Genomic DNA, 21,184 nt, shown 5'->3' with positions numbered 1-21,184 from the left:
CATACAGCAATACTCACGTCTAGCCTGCAAAAAAAATGCAATCCTCTTAGCATCAGTCTAGTTTTTGCAATCATACAATTTTGATTTTGAAAGTTTCCAATCAGTATTGAACAACCTTTTATAAAGGAGTTGAGACAATTTTTGAAGTAGATGAGAAAATGTGTATCTGTTTAACAAGGAAAATAGTATCTTCGACTGATATAAAGTATATGCAAACATGCGCATGAGACGTTGTTCTAAATACAAACAATATTTTATAAACAATATTAAGGCATTAATACAAAGTCTTTTCAATAAAAGTATCAACGGTAATGTACATTATCAATTAACTACTTGTAAAGGCGTACAAGGCCAACTTTTAAAGTTTAGATGGATACATATCATATTTATCGCACAGTACATAATCTGTATAATATTAAAGTAAACAAATGGCCTCGTAACTCGTTATCTCGTGTGCTCATTCGACTCAAATTATTTTTATCGTAATGCTTGCATTTAGAATACTTTATCTGTACATATGCGTTGTGATTTTAGTTGGACTAATAACAAGTTATAGGCCATATGCCGTTCTCGTTTGGATGTGAAGGTAAATCCTATTTTTGTATATACAAGTGTTTGTTTATTCACTGAAAAGGGTAAACGATTGATAGTTTAGCTATGGTTATGCAGCGGAAACCGTTCAGTCAAATATTTTATAGTATCGCCATTTAACATCTATTTAATTTAGTGACACACGAAGGAGACTCCTGCATATAGATACTCTGACTCAATAAATAAATATAGCACATTCAAATGTCAATTGTTGTGTTTTGTATTTTCGTAACAAATAGTCATATAAAGAAATTAAGTACTATTATTAAATTAAGTAAGGAGTAATGCTAAGGACTTCTAGTGACAATGGATTAACAACAGACGTTCCTCGCATTTGAATGCTATATACAATACTGTAATGCAAACGTTATCCGGGGGTAATGCTATTGACGTGTCAATATAAGAAAAGTCAGAAACGAGTATATATTATATGCATATGTATGCGATACACTGTCGATCATCTCTAACGTGCTAAATAATAACATGACTGTACAGAATAACACAGAACTCAACATCGCATGATGTCTAGCAGTCTGCGGAAGAATTCATAATGTTTGAGAAATTGTTTTCAGCACTGTTTGTAAGTGAGTATTGAAACCTTGAAATGTGAAAATGTAATGTTGTTCGTGTGTTCTGTTACAATGTGCTCATACAAATATGTTTTTTTCAGGTTGTTATACATTAGAATGGTAAAACAAAAACGCGCATGACCTTTGAGGTATATGTAGAACACTGCAATGCAATGCTTTAAGCGACCATACTACAATTATGTGAAAACATTATTCACATTTAAAGCAACAATGAGCAAACACTTGCCGACGTTTAAATGCAGTCTTTCAAACTATCCCATTTTACTTATCTTGCAAATAAAACAATGTCGGTTTTGTTCAGGCATATATAGGGGCGCAGCAAATCAGAAATGGGTCAAAAAGAGTCAAGAAGAGCATCATCGTTAGAACGATCAGCTGCAGAGAAACCTCACACGGTATAAAGCATTTGTATGCTGTTTTGAAAGCCTTTTAATAGGTTAAGCAAGTTTACTTGTTTTATTTATCAATTGTTAGATCCATATTACAATATATGTACATTTAAATTTTTATCTTCTCTCGTTTCGTTTGGAAGTACCATTTCAACTATTGTAGTACAACCAAATGAATTAGTTAACTTGGTGGATGAAGTAGAAGATACCCTCGAACATTTTCAATGTTTTCATATTTCTGTCTGCAGAGAGTTTAAGATATAGAGCTATGTTTTTTTAATTTGGGGAAACATAAGATCTTTCTAACCTTTTTAATTATCGCCCATTAATATGATATTAAAAGCAAGTACGACCAAGTTTTCCTCGATGTCCCGTAGCCTTACATGCATTATCAAGACACTTATAAATGGTTGTTCAATATGAGATTAGAAATGAAGATACATATGCATTATCTACACAGTAATCATTAAAGCAGGTGCAATTTACACACGGAAATTCCGGCATATTTCATGAACAGATATTTAATTTGAGATTAACCGGTAAGCATAAAGAACGTAATCATAGTGCCACTTCAAGTGTCGTAATGTGTTTCAAGTCAGTTTAATATCAGTGCAAACTAAACAGTTAATTAAACACAAGTCGCTATACCGTCGCAACCCGCTGGCACGAACTCGCCGGGACCGACAACACAAGTTCGAGCCATCCGGAATTCGAGCCAACCGATTTCTAATATACTTATGTTTACTAAAATGAATCTGCAATAGATTTACATATCCAGTTGAAGAGTTGTTTAATTAGTAAGGACTTTTCAGTTCTGTGCGTTACGGAGTATAGCACAGAACGTATGTCTAAACATAACGCACCGCACAAAACAGGTATATGTGCGGTTCGTTCATGCGTGTGGTTGTCACGTGAGTGATGGTCACTCAGGTGGACATAGGCGGGAATTTGCACGGGGTGTTCATTGTTTGGTCAGTTCTACGCTAGACTTCGATCAGTAAACTTTTACTTTTTTAAAATTCGAACCGCATTAGTAGTAAATTGGCTCAAATGACATGTTATGTTTGTGTGACATAATGTTAAGTTACATGTTAATATTGGTTGTTTTCAGGTACAGTTTTCCAGAGTTATTTTACATTGGGCTTCTGATGAATTTTTATCTCTGTTTTTTACCCTGGCCTTGAAAACACCAATTAAGGATTTATAATTTGTTATATAATTTATAGATCGAAAATTGTGCTTAGTTGTGTGAAGACTAAATATATATATCAGCCCGTCTTTTACGTAGCACATTTACGGGTACATGTAAGGAACAGCGCTATGAAACAAAGCCATAATCTTACAGCATCTACTAAAAACGCTAGATTGTATACAAAATGTTATCTTTTACTCAAATCAATTAACGATCGAGCCTATGGCATGTTTGCAATTATAGCGGGCCTTCAATAAAGTGATCATAATCGCTAGACAGCTTTATTCCACCCGAAGCGAGTTCGACCCAAACGAACAAAAAGAATGTGTGAAAACTGTGACCGGGACTGTGAAAACAGTTCGAGCCATCCGATAATTCGCGCCTCGCGAATTCGAGCCATCCGGCACAAATATATATGAATACATAGCAATAAAAAATCGTTGCTTCGAAGAGAGTTCGAGCCAACCGGAAATTCGAGACAAGCGAAATCGAGCTATCGGGTTTCGACTGTATTTTTTTTCTTTGCAGCTAGTGCGACATTATGTGGACAATACTTGAATGATTTTAAATCTATTCAATATAGTAACAAATATGGATATTATTAATCAACTCAAATCTATCAAGCGCATTAATTCTTACACTGTTTGAAACAGTGTAATAATTTTCACTGAGAGAACTCGAGTTTAAACAAATTGTCACGGTTTAAATTATACGTGTATGCTTGATTTATGATAATGTATGTAACTGATAGCGAGTATTCAGTATGCACATATGAGCCGCGTCTTGCAATGATTGCTCATATGCACCATGCGGCCAGTGTAGCTCTAGACTAAGCTACCCATTCGGCAATGACGTCTTTGATATGTTAAAGTCTTCGAAAATCAACTTTTAAAGGATTTGCTTGAGGGACATTATTCAAACCTTAAAGATTTATTCCCTATTTGTAATTATTACCCATGAATTAATTTGTTACTTTTGAAACTTAGCAATTTGACATATAGGCTATACAGACACACTAAAATACAAAGATAAATTGTATAAAGGCCATATTTATTTCCCAATTATTATGAACCTCTTGTTGCAAATATATCTCAGACGATATCGAAACAGGGCCACATGTGGTTAAAACCTAGTCAATAAAACGCCCGAGAACACTCAGTAAATTACACCTTTAGCCTAAACACCATACATCTTGATAAAACGTGTTTTTGGATAATATCTCAGTCAAGTTGATAATGATTCAGGCGTGTTGAAAAAAAATAAACGCCAAAAGGCTTGACTGTTGACCTTAAATGTATGTTGTCAAACCATGTTCATGTATATAATCTAGAAGTCCCAACATTTTAACAGTATTATAGGAACAACTAGTATCAACATTATGACAAAGTAATATGTTTGAATGTATATGTTTTTATGGTAAGAGTATAAGGAACAGTAAGTCATATATGGTACCTTTCCCAACTAAACTATTCATAACTTGTTAAAACTTGTTGAGATTGAAAGTAGCAGAATATCATATTGCACCTTTTTCCAATGAAGTGTTTCTCATTTGTTCGAAACTTAATAGGGTAAAACATGAAATATGTCACAATGTAGCTTTTCCATTGAACCTTCTTAGTGACACAAAGTACATTTTAAACAGATTCATTTAAATATCGTTTATTAATTAATATGTATATAACAAACATTTTGCACAATGCTATTGTCATGCATTCAAAACTTATGTACATGTATCAATGTTTAAGTTTTGGCTTAAACTTAATGAAGCAATTATATGTAAACAAGTCAAATGATCTTTATTATTTTCAGACAATGTTGCTAGTAAATAACTAGTACACAATAGTACACATATTACCTATAAATATTCTTATGTGAATGTATTAAATGGTTTGAAGTAAAGTACTTACTATTGTGATGTATCATGTTGCATTATTTAACAGTTTAGCCAAAAACGCTCGAAACACAAACATCGTGTGGATCGATTTAAGTTAAACATTCCGCTAACTTCTTAGATAAATGTTGATTATTCAAACCAGGCCGATTAGAACGACGTGAAACTAACAGCGTGTATAACTATTTAAAGTAAAGTTAATGTTTCTTTCCAGCATCCATCGCCAAAAGAAACGCCAAATACAAAGGTCGACGTAACGGGTATCGATGAACACAGTTTGCCAAGCACATCAACTTTGACAGTAAGATCCAGCCAATTGGTTATCGTTTTGTATTTCGTCTGTAAAACATGGAATAGTTTTATAAATTATAAAAACACACACCAACATTTCAACATGAACAATTAACAATGTGCACAACACATAAAAGCTAAAATTCGCTTATCACGTCTTTTGATGTATCAAGTCTTTACATATTGCTTGGCAAATGCAGTTAAGTAGTTTTGATCACATGAGCACGGAATTCTTGGTGTAGGCTACTGTTGTGAGTCGGAGTCGATCGTTCGTCGTCGTGCGTTAAGCGTCGTGCATCGTCAATATTTATCTCATTATCAGTATACAGACCACAGTTTTATTTAACCTTGATGGCATTGCAGCCACATTTATCTTCAATCTTTATGAAACTTTGTAAGAATGTTAATGTAAGCAATACCTTCACAAAGTTTGAATATTGGTCAAGCGGATTCAAAAAAGTAGGTCACACTATCTTATCTAAGATCTAATATGCACACTACAAGCAACATTTATGGTTTAATATTGATGAAACCTTGTCTAATTATTTGGTGATTGAATAATATCTATACCATGTTAAATCGTCACCGGGTTATTCTCCTTGAGCAATAGTGTATACACTATTGGGAAAACACTTATACTTAAACTTTGTTGAAAGTAAGTCAGATTTCTAGGTTGGTTTAAACGGGGTGATACACTTTGTAACTAGGTACTTCATTCGATATTTGTTGTACCAGTATAGTTTAGAAGAACGCCCATCGCTGTTATATCATTTTTAGATCGACCTTTTGAAGAAAAATGAGAACTTTACTACTCGCCTTGTCGTCGCCGTCGCCGTCGCCGTTGGTGAACGTTTTTTATAAAGTCAAATAAGGTTAACACTATCAAAGACAAGTAACTGATACTTGGAATACTTCTTTATGGCAATTAGACAATTGTGTATGTAAAGTTGCATAACTCTGTCAGCATTATCTTTTAGAGTTATGCCACTTTTTATACTTAGACAATTGTACATTTGGTTATTTTTTGTGTTTAGGTCCACTTTATTCCTAAAGTATCAAAGCCATTGCTTTCATACTTGCAACACTTACTAAGACAGATTTACATTACTTTGTCTGCACAGTCCCCTTATGATAGTTAGTAAGTGTGGCAAGTATGAAAGCAATAGCTTTGATACTTTAGGAATAAAGTGGACCTAAACGCAAAAATTAACCAAATTTTCAAAGGTCAAAGGTCAAAGTCAATGGTAAAAGTTTGCAATATTGAAGATAGCAATTCGATATTTGGCATGCATGCGTATCTCATGGAGCTGCACATTTTTAGTGGTGAAAGATCAAGGTCATCCATCTAGATCAAAGGTCAAAGGTCAAATTTTGTAATATTGAAGATAGCAACTGAATATTTGGCATGCATGCGTATCTCATGGAGCTGCACATTTTGAGTGGTGAAAGGTCAAGGTCATCCTTCAAAGTCAAAGGTCAAATTTTGCAATATTGAAGATAGCAACACGTTATTTGGCATGCTAGCGTATCTCATGGAGTTGCACATTTTGAGTGGTGAAAGGTCAAGGTCATCCTTCAAGGTCAAAGGTCAAATCTTGCGAAATTGAATATAGCAACTCGATATTTGGAATGTATGCGTATCTCATGGAGCTGCGCATTTTGAGGGGTGAAAGGTCAAGGTCATCCGTCAAGGTCTAAGGTCAAATTTTGCAATATTGAAGATAGCAACACGATATTTGGCAAGCATGCGTATCTCATGGAGTTGCACATTTTGAGTGGCGAAAAGTCAAGGTCAAGGTCATCCTTCAAGGTCAAAAGTCAAATATATGGCTTCAAAGCGGCGCAGTAGGGGGCACTGTGTTTCATGAACGGAGCTCTTACAACACTTACCTGACATACCACAATGGACTCCACCCAAACCATCCCCCATGCTCCACCCCAGAATCCCCCCCCCCGAAAAAAAAAAATTCCGTTTGTTTTCATCTTATTTTTTAAATATCATCTAATAAATGACCACACATCCACCATTTTTCCCCCACTCCACCCCCACACACAAATATTTTTTTTAAACATGGTAAAAAACACAAATATTTATTTTTATTATTTTATTTTTGAAAGACCGTCCAACCATCACACCCAAGCTATTGCTATCAAACTTGAAATATAATCTTATTAGTTTGTGTTATGTCTTTACAAATTTTCAATAGATTGTGGAAAATATACATGAACTCAGAATCGTCTATAATTCTTTAAAACATAAGCGATCAGTATGTTTCAATTATGGTCCTCTTCCAGTTAATAGAATATGAACAATTTCCCCATTATACTGTCAAGCACTCGAAAAGTCGAGCGCGCTGTCTTCTGACAGCTCTTGTTACAGCGTGCATCTTAAAATGCAATGCAAAACGTTTCGGTAAGCGTAAGGAATATCTCTGAAAAACTCTGTTTTTCGCAGGATACACAGGTACCTGTAATGGAGAAGGCGATAGATAAGGTTAGCAGCTTATATTTCTTAAACAGTTTATTTATCTAAATGTATAATGTCATTAAAGCTGTGTGTGGTAAGAACTAATTTATTTAGTTTAGGAAACTTTATAACGTGTGTCACTTTTGTCAACATTTTGCGTTAGGTTAAAACTTATGAAGACAACCTCATTTGACAATACATAAAACACACGATGTACTATAATTATAACATAATCACACGTGTATAGTAAAAAAAGCTAAAACTCAGAGTACAATCAGCTAGTTGTAAGATTGCATTTACGAATATTGCACTAGTGCGTTTTTAATTGTTGTTAACTTTGTTTAAGACCACGCCTCTTCTAGTGATTGCAATAGATATAGGATCGTATGCAAGCGGGTATGCCTGGCTTTGGAAATGGGAATACGAAAAAACGCCTTTAGCAGTACAAACAAATCCCAACTGGCAGCATGGATCACGTGTTTTACAGAAAACACTGACAGCTCTTCTATTAAAGGTATTTGAATACCAACAATCTGACGTAATGGCTTTCCTTGTTCAGCGTCAGGAAGTTGATTTTATGTAAATATGTGTATGATGATGTCCGTATAATTCGGTATATTATGTAAACTTACTTCGCCGCCGTCAAATGATGAAATAGTCAAAAGTAGACACTAGTTCGTTGATGATGTAATATTCAAACATTTATAGAGTTTAAAATATACTTTAAATAAAGGGCGACAATAAAGCAAAATTTACCCATATGCGTATACAAAACATAAACATATAACTTTAAAATATTAAACCGTAGTGATAACTGATCTCACCACAACGATCGAACAAACATAGCAACACATATGTAATTAAATAACCGTTCTAACCCACACAGATTCCAAAATTATTGATATATGTGTGCGCCTGAAACATACGAGCAGTGGCTGGTTAAATATAGTATATTCTTTAATGAGGATATTTTCATTTTATTTAATAAAAATTTGTTTAGAATATTTGTCTATACGTTTTCCAAAGGCATTTCATTGAAATTGCCGGTTCGATTCGATTTTAATCATTAAATGAATAAATATGTTCTATTTATATTATTCATAGTAGAAAGTTATTATAAAATTGTTCCTGAACAGGTATAAACCGTATGATAACCATGATATCATAATTTATTAAAGTATACCTATTCGCACGTATGCTTCTAACAATTCTCTTTAAATTGGTTTTATCTAGCCAGATAAGACTATTGCCGCCTTTGGCTACGTAGCCATAGAAAAGTTGTGTACACTTGAGCAAAATCATGAAGACCACGAAGACTGGTATTTTTTCCAAGGCTTCAAGATGACGTTGCATAGAAAAAAAGTACCAACATGTTAATCTATAGACCAAACCGTTTTATAATATTTGATTTCACCGTTCCCACATAGAAACAATACTTTTTAAGAATTCACAATAATCTATCGCATGTATAATAATTCCTTTTTAAACATATATTTATTTTTTCTTTCTTTGTATCATTTAATTACAAGATATAAGTCTTAATAATATTCATCAATTTATGCTTAGAGTTAACAGATGAAATTTCTCCTAGCGATTGTATGCTAACATTATTTCGTTATAATATTTAATGTCAACAAAAACTGTGTTATAGGAATGTGTAGATTTCAACCAAACAATCGAAGATTACAAAGGAAGACATCTACCTGCGTCATTTGTTTTTGGATGTGTGATTAAATATTTCAAAGACCATGCGGTACGTCATTTTAAAGTAAATAACGTTGATTACCTTGATGCGGAAACGAAATGGGTTGTCACGATCCCAGCTATTTGGACTGACTCAGCCAAGAGTATAATGAGAGAAGCGGCAAGACAGGTAATCATAGGCAGCAGGCTTATAGGGTCGTTCTGGGCTTTGTTGGACATTTCTCATATAAACGCCATTTCTTTACCAAGTATTTTGCAGGTTGTTGTAAAAGTTTGTTTAGTTTATTATGTCAGTTATAAATGTTTTAAGTTGGACTTTCTCAAAATTAATCGATGGTCTGTTAAATATCAACAAGGTGTTGTATGTAAATGTGATAAAAACTTTATTTGTCATTCAATATGACCGAAAATGAGCATTTTTGTGTTTCCATATAGTCGTCTATAATATGTGCAATGAGACAAACATTTTATTCCAACATCCTGATAGGATTGTATTGACGGTTTTGTTTATTATTGTATGAAACGTACATGTTTACTGAGTATTTTGAAAGTATGCTCCTAAAAGCGGTTGTTGTTTTTTCAGCAATATATTTTTGTATTCGTTTACCATTAAAATGTATTCGCGGTTCATAAAGATCAATGTTTTTGTATTTTGAATTGATTCAACTATTTTATTTCAACCTTTAATATATTATTGACAACCATAACATCCTGTATTACTTTAGTAATAAGGATTATTGAACAATACAGATAAGCATTGATTCTTCGGTGTAATACGACCTTGAAAAGGCTTACCATAAGTACCAAGTTGTTTTAATAGTAATCGCTGAAAAGATAAGCGAGTGATTGAACACTGATTCCACTTATACGAGTATTTTTTTCTATGTTGACCTCAACCTACGACTTTGGTCGTAGATGAAGACATTTGATTATAGTAATAATCACAGTCCCATTTAGGTAAAATGTATGGCAATTTATTGTTTCTATAAATGCAAGATAAGTTGATATCTTCGGAACCGTGAAAAACATAAAATACTAGTTAATTAATAAGGTTCTTTAGTTTGATTTATAATCATAACGTATGCCATTTTATGAAAAGGGAATCACCCGGGCCTTGTTAAACGAGATAAACATGTATTAAGGGTAACATTGTGTCGCGTTATTACAACATCCTTCATATAATAAAGCTCACACAACTTGGTCGCTTTCCTATTTCTTAAATCTCTTAACTTTAACAAACTAGTATGGTGCAGCCAATCGGCAAACAAAAGCTTTGGCATGGCGCTTATATACACACATAAATCAGACAATTCTATTTTAGAAGGGCGTAAGGTCTTGTAATTAAGGCAAGGTTTTTTATGCTAAACGGATACTCTGTGATCATCGCTTGCAGTATCATAATTGCATAAACAATCAGCGTTATGGATATACATTATAATATTGATTGTTTCCGTTTAACACATTATACTGGATAATTGATATCTGATCTCAATTTTAAAGGCGAACATAAGAGACAGCAATCTAACAATAGCACTAGAACCGGAATGCGCAGCAATCTACTGTCAAAAACTTCCACGCGGTCAGTTCCTTGTCAGTGCAAATAATTCAGACAAAAAATACGCCTTCGAACCTGGATCCACCGTAATGGTAGTTGACATGGGAGGTAATCATGTTTTAATGTTAAAACAATGTAAATGAATTGCATATTGATTCTACTTTAGTTATGTTTACAACATTTTAGTCGTGTATGCTTACCGTGAAATATGTTCGTTGATGATTTTATCTTATTATTTTCCAATGCCTACAATTAGATAAACAAACTTACCCATACATTTAAACATAGTTATGTATAACTAGTTCTATTACATGTTGTTTTGAAAACTGAATATTGAATCACTTCCATATACCTTGCTCGTTTGTTTGCTGATGTTTTCTACTTGCTTGTTCTACCAGTTACCAGATTAAGTTTTCTGAAATGTTTGACATTTTATAAAATCGACGTCGTGTATAATTTCAGGTGGAACAGTTGACATAACAACGGTGAAGGTGAATGATGACCTCAGCCTGAAACATGTCCACAAGTCTGGAGGTGGAGCGTGGGGAGGCATGAGGGTTAATGACGAGGTCTTAAATATGATTATGGGAGTATTTGGCCATGAGGTATTCGATATATTTCAAGTCAAGAATAAAATGGATTTCATCGACTTGCAAATGGACGTTGAAACTCAAAAACGTCAGGTGAGCATATATGCCTAGAATGGCATACACTTTGAATATCTGTGTAGAGCTGCTAAATACGATATGCTTAGTTAATTTTGAAGCCTTTTTCTTATAGGAACCTTGTCGTATCATATGTAATCATACCGTAACCTAAACAGTTGGTAAGCCGATTATCAAGTTGTTGCATACCGCGAACACCCAACACATGCTTGTATATCTTAGAATTATATTATATTAGTATTATGTTAACATCTTTATCAAATAATATATGCTTTCCGCTTTCCGAAAAACAATACGCGGTCCGTGTTTGTAGAACCCAGGGTCAATTGGTGACTCAACGCAGAGAGTAGTCTTAGTTTTAAATGTAAAAGGGTCTAAGCGCATTAATTTATTTTATGAAGATCGTGTTTTAAGCCTTGGCGTCTAAACAAATGTCCAGACTCAAAAAATGACTCACTATATGATATGTTGTACCAAATAAATGCACTATTAACTTGCCATGAAGTAGATTTGATCTTTAAATGATCTAAAAGCATTTATCTTGCTCTCAACTTATTTGTTTATATAAGCAGATCCTGTAGGGTCAGCTTTTCTTCGCAACCATGCGTTTATCATGGGACCTCACTGTATCGCGGTACTTGTTGAAAATCAATGACAGCGTTTCAAAAACGCCGATTTATTACCTCAAATAAAGATAAAATCCATAAAAACATAATTTCACAAAACAATCGCATGTATTTCACTTTGGTGTGAGAATTATTGACGTATAAGCAAACACGCTATACCTGTCAAAACATCCTTACAATCTAGGTCACTCCATTCTATCGCGCTAATGTTACAAAAGGAAACACAATTCAAATTCAAGTATGGTGGGCAACAATTGCCAAACAAAGACATTCAGTGTCCCGTCGTATTACTCTGACATTTGAACATAATTTCAAATGAGTCTAATGTGGACATATTTCACACTTTCCTCGTGTCACCAATGTTTTGTATTGGAAATTGTCAATATCTGCTGGCTCACACCTATTGCACGCGCAACATGTTTCAGAGTAAGTCTAAATGTCATCATCACTGTTCGCATCCTCAGGACTCAAACTGGGCAAATGTTGTTTGGCTGAGTCCAGATGTACTCGGCTTAGGTCCATTTGGTGTCCTTTTCTTCATCTTCGGGATCACGAGCTGGCTGCAGCTGTTAGCTGCTGAACATACTTCTCAACCATCAAGTTGCTTGTGCTTTTAAATTGAGGCACAAATCTTTTAGGTTTGGGGTTAACGGCTCAAGTGATTGTCTTTTTGGTAAAGAAATCAACAGCTAGAGACTAAGAATCGTGTTTTGCATCAACATCAATCTGCATCAGGTTTGGTTTTTCTTCACTATATGTCGTTTGTTCGGTGGTAATATCTGGTTCATCAAAGATTGTACAAGATGCTATTTTGGAGTCATATATTGCTGATTTGTTGTGTGGTGATATTCCAGTATTCTTGAATGCTGATGTTAAATATTCTGCAGAAGGGGCTTTCAGATAGGGCTTTGAGTTTAGTTCGGCAATATTGTATTGTGTAATGTTCAAGCAAGGATTTATCTTCATGAAGCGCTGACATTCCTGATAATAATATATGTTTATGAAAGCCCCGAAAATGCCAACATCCAGGAACAGGGTGAAATTACTTGAGTGTGGTTACAGAACGAAAAGGATGACATTATTCGTTTTTGCCAATTGTGAGCGGTGACCATCGTACAGTATGAGTGTGGGATATTCGTTGTATAGACACATAGGAAATGAAATGTTTCGTCAGATAGTTCAGGAACACTAATGTATTGGGCCATCCAGACTTTGACATCACCCCTGCTAACCCTGGACATGATCCTTTAAATAAATTGTCGTTTCAACGGTGTCATGGGAAGACATAATAAGATGGAACATTTTGACCAGCAGCATAACCAGCTGCTATGATGGTAAACCTGGAAGACTGTGCAGATCTTACATTTTGTGGAACAGTGTCCGTTTTGCATATGATTTGTTTGGTGGTATATGTTCACTGGTGACTCCAGATTCGTCGATATTTAATATCTTTTGATGTTTATCTATTATTTTGTTCTTGATAGTACATGGAAAAGTTCATCATAATATTTATTGAGTGTTTGTCGTGACGTTTTTGTCCAACTTTTGCATCAGCATCAATGTGACCTGTTATTCTGTCCCTAAGGGTTGTTTCTGGTACAGAGTATATCATTGCGGCTCTGGACGCAGAAACACCACCCAAAGTGGCCTCAAACGCCATCTGAAGTATCTCTCTGTCATGCAGCAGACGCTGTTTTTTGGTTGAGGTTCCTAAAAATAGAACAAAATTATTAGTTCAAATTCGATTACATCACCATTTATTCAAAAATGAAACCTAAAATTTATGCATTAAAAAAATGATTGCTTCAATTTTCATTCAATATTTAAATATTGTATTACTATGCGCTTCCGTTAACTTTATTTTCAACAGCGGAAATGTCGTGCCTTTCAAACTTAACAGACGATCGCAAACTGTCAAAAATATTTTTAGGAAAGTAAGCACTTGTTTAGCCAAACTATGCAAGAAAATGATAAGTTCAATTAGAAAAGCATTTATGATATATAAATAAAACAAATATTTAGAGTTATAAAAAAGCGCGGTACAATGAATGCCGCGATACAGTGAGGTCCGAGTATATTTTAGAACTAAACACAATTAAGAAAGGTTTTTTAGTCAAAAATAATATTGTACAATGCCAAAAATGTGTACAATTAATTTTGCGATTGAATTATTTTATGACTTAGTGTTTTATACCGAAAGTATCCTTTTTGAAGCACATATGTTGTTTTCAATTTTAATAAGGCCATTTATGTCTGTGAATTCAGTATGGCTAGATAAAGGATCTTATTATGTCGTTAGCACCGGTATATGTTAATCGTTAAGATTGGGTAAGTTTTTTAATTGTTTTCTGTTTTCTTCATTGGGACAAGCCCTAACTATTTGTATAAGACCAATATATATTTCTACATCGTTTAATGCGTTGTCAGAAGTTCTAACTGACATCCTAAATTGTGTCGCAAATACTTCTATACAAAAGCATCCCATACTATTTCGCTACAAATGTTCCCTACTAAGACATTCCAGTGATGAAAACGGCTCGTGCTTGTTTTTTTAGAACTTTCGCCGTCTTAGCATGCATTTTACTATTTGCGGTAATTTAAATTTGGCGATATGATAATTTATGTTTGAAGACCTTTTAAACCTATAAAAACTGGTAAAATTTAGGTCTGTCATTAAATTTATATATTCAAGCACTGGAATTTAAATAGTTTAATTAAACAATTAGACAATTATTACTCGAAACATAAACTGTTAGTATGCTAGTACCATTAATATTTGAACCAATGGCTTTTGGATTAAACTGCTATCTGGATCACCCAGATTGTAACATATAAATTGTTTTTATTTGATAAGGAATCCATGTGATGTCCGAAAACACATTCCAAAATATTCAATCTTTTGTCGTTTATAAAAATTAATAATGTTATCAATTTTATGTGATATTTACTATTATAAGATAATTTATTTTCATTATAACCAACGTCTTAAGTGTTTTTTCGGCTCTTTGTGTACCGTGTTCCTTCATTACAAATATGCTTTAACACAAATACTAGTTCATGCAATAAAACTACATGATTTAAACGTAAGATATCCAGGCGCAATAATAATCGTCGATTCCAAGATTAAAACATTGATTTGTAAAAACATTATATCAATTATAATTTTCTAATGTATGCATAAGCAAGAACAAACACTTCGCAAACAGTATGTATGTTAAATTATATAATTTTTAAATATTATAAATAATGCTTTATATTCAAAGGTTGGGCCTCATAACGAACAAGAACATTTTCGAGTTCAGGTTTCACAAACGCTCGTATCGCTGTTCAAAAAAATCAAAGGCGAAAAGGTCCAAGAGGTTCTTCAAGCAAGTGAATTATCTTTCACGAATTCACGACTGTATATTCCAATAAAGAAAGTGTTGGATTTGTTTAACAATGTTATCAAAGACATATGCGAGTTTATCACAGACATCCTCGAACAAATGCAATTGATACATGAAGTTACGGCTGTTGTTGTAGTTGGAGGATTTGCAAATTCAGATTACGTGACAAATGCAATAAGGGAAGATCTTGCGAGTCGTCCCATACCTGTAATCCGACCAGATGACGCAGAACTTTCTATTCTAAAGGGCGCCGTACTGTTTGGTCACAACGAAGCGATTGTTACATCACGTATAATGCCGCGAACCTATGGGGTAGCTTGTACAATGGAATATGATAAGAAAAGACATAATAAAGATTTAACATTTAGAGACGGAGGAAAAGTGTGGGCTAACACAGTATTTAGAAAGCACGTTACGATCGGTCAGTCAGTAAAATGTGGAGAATGGATAGTTGATAAAGATTACTATCCAGCAGATGCAAATCAAACAATTGCAACCATTTATATGTTTTCTTCCGATAAAACCGATCCAAACCATACAACAGATGAGGGATGCATGTTTATCGGTCAGTTCGATGTGGATTTTCCACCATGTGATGAAGAAAAAAAAGTCAATCGAGCGGTTAGTGTGTCCATGCGATTTGGAGGCACAGAGATTGAAGTTAAAGCCACAAACACAACAACAGGAAAAACATATTTCAAATACTTAAAAATGTGAAAGCGTTTGTGACAGTATCACTGTTCATGCAATACTTATAGCAATGTTTTCTACCTTAAAGCGTTTCGTGAGAATTGTTTAATGTAATAATTGAGTTGTAGTCGGGTGTATACCCTTTATTATACAAATGAAATGGGATGATACTTACATTTGCTACATGTCATTTCAGTAATGAATGGTCGAGAGTTTCAGGAGAGTATGTTATCAACGTACTTCTAATGCGCTGACTACCTTATCAAGACATTGACTTGAACATACACTCACCCATATTTACGGAACAGTTTACCTGTTTGCAAATGAAGATACTTACCAAATATGCACTCATTCGGGTTAAAACGAATATATTATCAAATCAAATGATTTGATGATTGTGTACCTTTTTCGCAATATGAACAAAGAGTGGAGACACACAATCACTTGTTTACAAATCGCCATATCGGTTGTCACTCGGATATAATCTAACTGCACAAAAAGTCTTACGTTCAACCGGTTTGAACTGCCATTGTTTTGCTACGAAACTTTTACCTCGGTGACAAATGTGCTTCCTATTAATCAGGCGAATTCCACTTCACATACAACTAGTGAATGTTAACAAAAATCCTGATAATGTGCCAGGAGGTTCTTTATTTCCATATTTCAGTCATGATTAATTATATGTGATATTACCGTCAATTTTATGAATATTTTTTCGAAGTTAATTAGTGTTCCGAAAACGACCGAAGTGTAGATAAAGCCCCCTCACGTGTGTGGCTTTTTTGTCTTCTTGATTTTCTCTTTTTCTTAATGTTTACAATAAACTAAGAAAAACAATTATAAAGTGATATTTGGTAGTAATGTAAAATCAATTGTATTATGTTTCTCAATCACTCAATAACTCAACGTGTAACGTACGTAGGAACCAACGTGTTGGTTGGTGATGTTATTAATATGACAAGAATTTAGTACACATAACATACATTTGTTCTGTTGTTTTTTTTAAATTGTACGAAAACATTTCCGTAAAGCCTTTGAATAAACGGTAAATGGGTTTAAAATACTGTTAGTTATACTTATATTTGTGATTCATTTTATGTTTCTAATCATATATAAATCCTATCATGAAACGATATAGATGATGGATTTAATTGCAATTTTTAATTATCCGTTTGTAGGAATCATACAGAAAAAAATACCCCTAATACACTTATCGTCTTAACAATCATAACAATTATTTTATATTTTTAAAAGTCAATGCCTTACAATTAAAGGCATAGCGTAGGGTAAAATGATTTAAAACTTGAGGGTAAATTGTTGGGAAAATCAGTAATGAACACAGCTCTTTTTCCAATTGTTGAGAATTATTTACAAACAGTAAAACAAAATTTTCTTTAAATTTTAAATAGCTGTATGAAAAGTTAAGCAAAATGTACACAAAAGCAACAAGGATGCAGTTTAATAACAGACACATAAAAAGTCACATAAAGAACGAAAAGTACCGAAAAGCAGGAAAAGGCGGTACATCGAAGCTCCTATATGTGTATCTGACCAATATCCAACGCGGGTGACTTTACACTTTATTTTATGTGGCACAAAGCGCGGTTGAAGAAACATTACTTTAACATAGTTGATAATTGTTTAAGTTGTATATCTGTGTGTCACAAACCTCTAAAAATAGATTTCTCTGGTCTGAATTCCACTGTTGAGTAGTTAAATGCAAATATAATTGAAATGTTTTCTCTTTTATTGCTGCTTGCGTTGAATCGTGATAATGTGAGGTTAATTTTTATACAAATTCATACGTTGTTTTAATACCTGTGAGCAAATTGTGTGGTTTTGAGCTCCTTTGAACCAGTTTGTGTGGACCCTGATTGCATTTCCCTTCCAATTTTCAAAAAATATTACATTTAAGCAACATATATACCATAATTTAAAAGAAACTTCGGTATCAAAATCATGCAACCACATTTATAAAAAGAGAAACTAGATCTATCCCTACGAAAATAAAGATTTCTCCAAATTGATTAGAATATGTTAATTTTATGTTCATTATCTTATTCATCATACTCATCTCAACCAAGATGTTTAAGAACATTACTAATACATTTTCTTGTGATTGTACGTGGTCAAACAAAACTTACAATACATTATGAATTTGTGTATAGCGTTTTAACCTCAGACTATGAAAAGCACCTTTGTTGATAATGTTAATAATGTACCAATTTATATAAGGTTATAGTAGTTGAAAACATACAATTATTTTATTTCGATTATGCTGTTGAAACTATTGTTTATGTTTGAAACAGAGGATTAATTAAATCTTCTTAATGCTGCAGCAATCGGAAAACAAAATCAATTTGGTTATGACGTTATTTCAGTCTATAATTTATTTTATCAAAGCTAATAGTTTAAAACGCCGCCATCGGGTAATACACACGTATTTGTGTAAAGTTCGAATAGAACATACAGTACACACTAGCCTTTAGAAATTTGCTTATTTATAATTAATGCTATTTGTTTAATTTGTGATTGTTGATATTTTACCTTTGATTTACTTCATGTATTTTAATATAGTATATATTGTTTAATAGTAATTGTGTTATTTCCTCTATATGTGTGTAACTATTCTAAATATAAATAAAACACAAATATAAATTGTGTTTGAATATTAGCATATTTACTTTTTATAATCTTGATAATTTTTTCCACATTTAATTTAAAATCGGTGTCTTTTTAAAATCCATACTCTACGCAGATGTTTATGCATTTTTGATTTAAAACAATATGTTTGCCCTTTCCAAAATTGTCGAAATTCATTTTTTATCTTTCTACAAAGATAAACACATTGTGTTTCTATTTTTGATTAGTAGAATATTATTACAGAAAAGTGTACCCAAAACAATATACATTTTTGTTTTAATTTGTATGTTTTGTTTTAATTAGGATGTGGTTAATTATTCCACAATAGTATACAAAACAATACATATTATGGTTAATTATGTTTTAATATACTATATAATCGCATGAAAATAAAAAAGTAAAGCGAACAGAGCATTGGTTTACGGGATGTATATTATTACAAAACAAATATGAACGCATGTGCATTTAATGAGTAAAAATTAGGATAAATAGTAATCTTTGTTATTGTAACTGTGATAAAACATAAAACGCTAATATCAACAGGTAATACCAGGCTTTTATTTGTTATAGCAAACGTTTGTACAAATGATGCTTTAATATGTGAGATATTGTCACTGAATGGAAAAACTGAAAACGCATGCTACTTTTCACATGCTACTTTTCTAGCACACCTTCTGCAAAAAATGACTGAATTTTAGTATCTGATAAGTATATGCACAGACATATAGAATTAATGATTTAATGTTTAATGTTGCGTAAATTGTTTTAATTGTATTGTTTATTTGCTTTAAATAAAAGACGATGGTATGCATACCAATTTTATCTGTTGCTTATGTTTCTAGAATGTCATTATTCCCATACTAAAAGAGAATTTGAAAGTTGTTTTGAATAACGACATATTAAATACAAAGGTGTTGTATCTGTTTCCCTTCGGTTGTGTTTCCTTTTTCTGCTCAGAATGGTACTTGATTATGTTAACAAACGTTCATTAAAAATGCAAAATCGCTTACGCATTAAGCGTTTTCGGCTTTCGTGTGGATTTTTAAGTCATTATTTAAATACAAGGTATTTGGTCAATTAAGACGCACAGTGCATACATGGTTTTATTCAAAACTTTCTTTATCACGGCAAAGCTAAGTCTGACTCTAAGATATATGCGAACACAATTTTTAAGGGGCCTTTTCACTTTTTTCACAAAATAAAAAAAAAAGTTGTTTCAGATTCGCAAATTTTCTCTAAAATCTCCATTGTACATCTATGCATCTTTTAACAAGTTGAAAACCTGAAAATTATAAAACGTTGCAACGCAAAACGAAATAATAATTGGGAAAGTTCTGTTGTTGTCGTTATATTTTGCGAAACTACGAGGATTGCTTATATAAGGTAAACAATACATGCCATCATAGCATGAGTACGGATGGCCGAGTGGTTTAACGGAACACTTTTTACTCCAGGATTCCAGGAGTCAGTGGTTCAAGCCCAGTTGAGGTTTACTTTTTTTATGTTTTTTTAATTGTATTCTTGTTTTTATTTACTGGGGATTTTTAGGTTCATTGTTTACATTTATCAAAATAAAGCATTTAATATCAAACTTCAATACATGCCAAATTCTGTGAAAAGGCTTCTTTAAAACAAAGCCTCTATCAAACCAATGGATTAACGACGCATAACGACCGCCCGCACACGCGCAGGAAATACAATTATCTATTGATCGTTATTTTTAAATCGTCAAAAACAGTGAAATGGCCATATTTCTTCTCAAACTGGTTGCTGCCAAACTTCGTTTAAGATACATTCAGATAAAAACCTTTGAGCGTAATCCACAGCGGTAAAAGATGAGTTGTGTAAACTGAGTAAACACGTATTAGGCCGAAATTTCAGGCGTACGGATTGACGGATTAACGGACAAGAACAATGCGGAATGAATCCCACATTTAGAAGACAAAACGAAGTAAACATTAAAAAGCTATCAAACCGAAAAACTGCGAACGTGTATTGTGCGACTTAAATATATAGACACGACGAACAGTGTAAAGTGGTCGCTCTGTTGTAATTGTGTCCGTCCAAAGAAGCCTTACACCCAAGTTCGTACTTTTTTAAATGTAAAGAATTTCTCTAATAACTGCTAATATCCAGATCAGGTATAATATATTAACTATATAACAAAGTTGTCATCTACATAGACCTTTTTATACCGATTAACGCTTGATGGCACTTTGCCAACTATTTCAGCTTGAGACTGTAAACGAGCCAAATAAAAGGGACATATTCCATATATTGCAATCGTTACTCAGTTTTAATGTTTATGTCGTATCACTTATTTTAACTACATAACCGATATCTGACTAGTATGCTTTGAAATTAACAAAGAAAAGGTGTTAAATGGAAAGCGGCATCAATTCAATATGCCTGTAAGCTTTATGATTTACAAGTAAACACATACTTAACATGGTTTACGTGTATAACTATATATTTTATGTAATTAATTTATTACATTTATTATA

At 33.2% G+C, this 21,184-nt stretch overlaps 1 protein-coding gene across 5 annotated transcripts; it reads left to right on the top strand.

The window, feature by feature from the left end:
* The first annotated feature begins 465 nt into the window (after positions 1-465).
* On the top strand, positions 466-19,497 carry LOC127860375 (heat shock 70 kDa protein 12A-like). 5 transcript variants are annotated; one of them, XM_052398414.1, is made up of 11 exons: positions 466-586; positions 1,483-1,576; positions 4,868-4,954; positions 5,722-5,784; positions 7,400-7,438; positions 7,758-7,925; positions 8,645-8,773; positions 9,063-9,284; positions 10,616-10,778; positions 11,133-11,353; positions 15,225-19,497. In XM_052398414.1, exons 2-11 carry the CDS (start codon positions 1,511-1,513, stop codon positions 16,062-16,064), a joined length of 1,998 nt encoding a protein of 665 aa, XP_052254374.1. In that variant the 5' UTR covers positions 466-586; positions 1,483-1,510; the 3' UTR covers positions 16,065-19,497. The 5 variants fall into 5 exon arrangements, with proteins under 5 accessions (XP_052254374.1, XP_052254383.1, XP_052254400.1 ...); XM_052398423.1 differs by lacking the exon at positions 5,722-5,784; XM_052398440.1 differs by lacking the exons at positions 466-586; positions 1,483-1,576 and adding an exon at positions 2,064-2,109 and having other exon boundaries at positions 5,722-5,816.
* Positions 19,498-21,184: the final 1,687 nt, after the last annotated feature.

This window comes from Dreissena polymorpha, chromosome 1, assembly GCF_020536995.1.
Source record: "Dreissena polymorpha isolate Duluth1 chromosome 1, UMN_Dpol_1.0, whole genome shotgun sequence".
Taxonomy (NCBI): Eukaryota; Metazoa; Mollusca; class Bivalvia; order Myida; family Dreissenidae; genus Dreissena; species Dreissena polymorpha.
This window is presented reverse-complemented; position numbering and strand designations above follow the sequence as displayed.

What these genes read in the sequence shown, in the direction of transcription:
- LOC127860375 (XM_052398414.1), top strand. Translation starts at nt 1,511, where the DNA reads ATGGGTCAAAAAGAGTCAAGAAGAGCATCATCGTTAGAACGATCAGCT. An exon ending in TGACGTTGCATAGAAAAAAA is followed by an intron (nt 8,774 to 9,062) that starts GTACCAACATGT and finishes ACTGTGTTATAG; the next exon opens with GAATGTGTAGATTTCAACCA. An exon ending in AATGGTAGTTGACATGGGAG is followed by an intron (nt 10,779 to 11,132) that starts GTAATCATGTTT and finishes GTATAATTTCAG; the next exon opens with GTGGAACAGTTGACATAACA.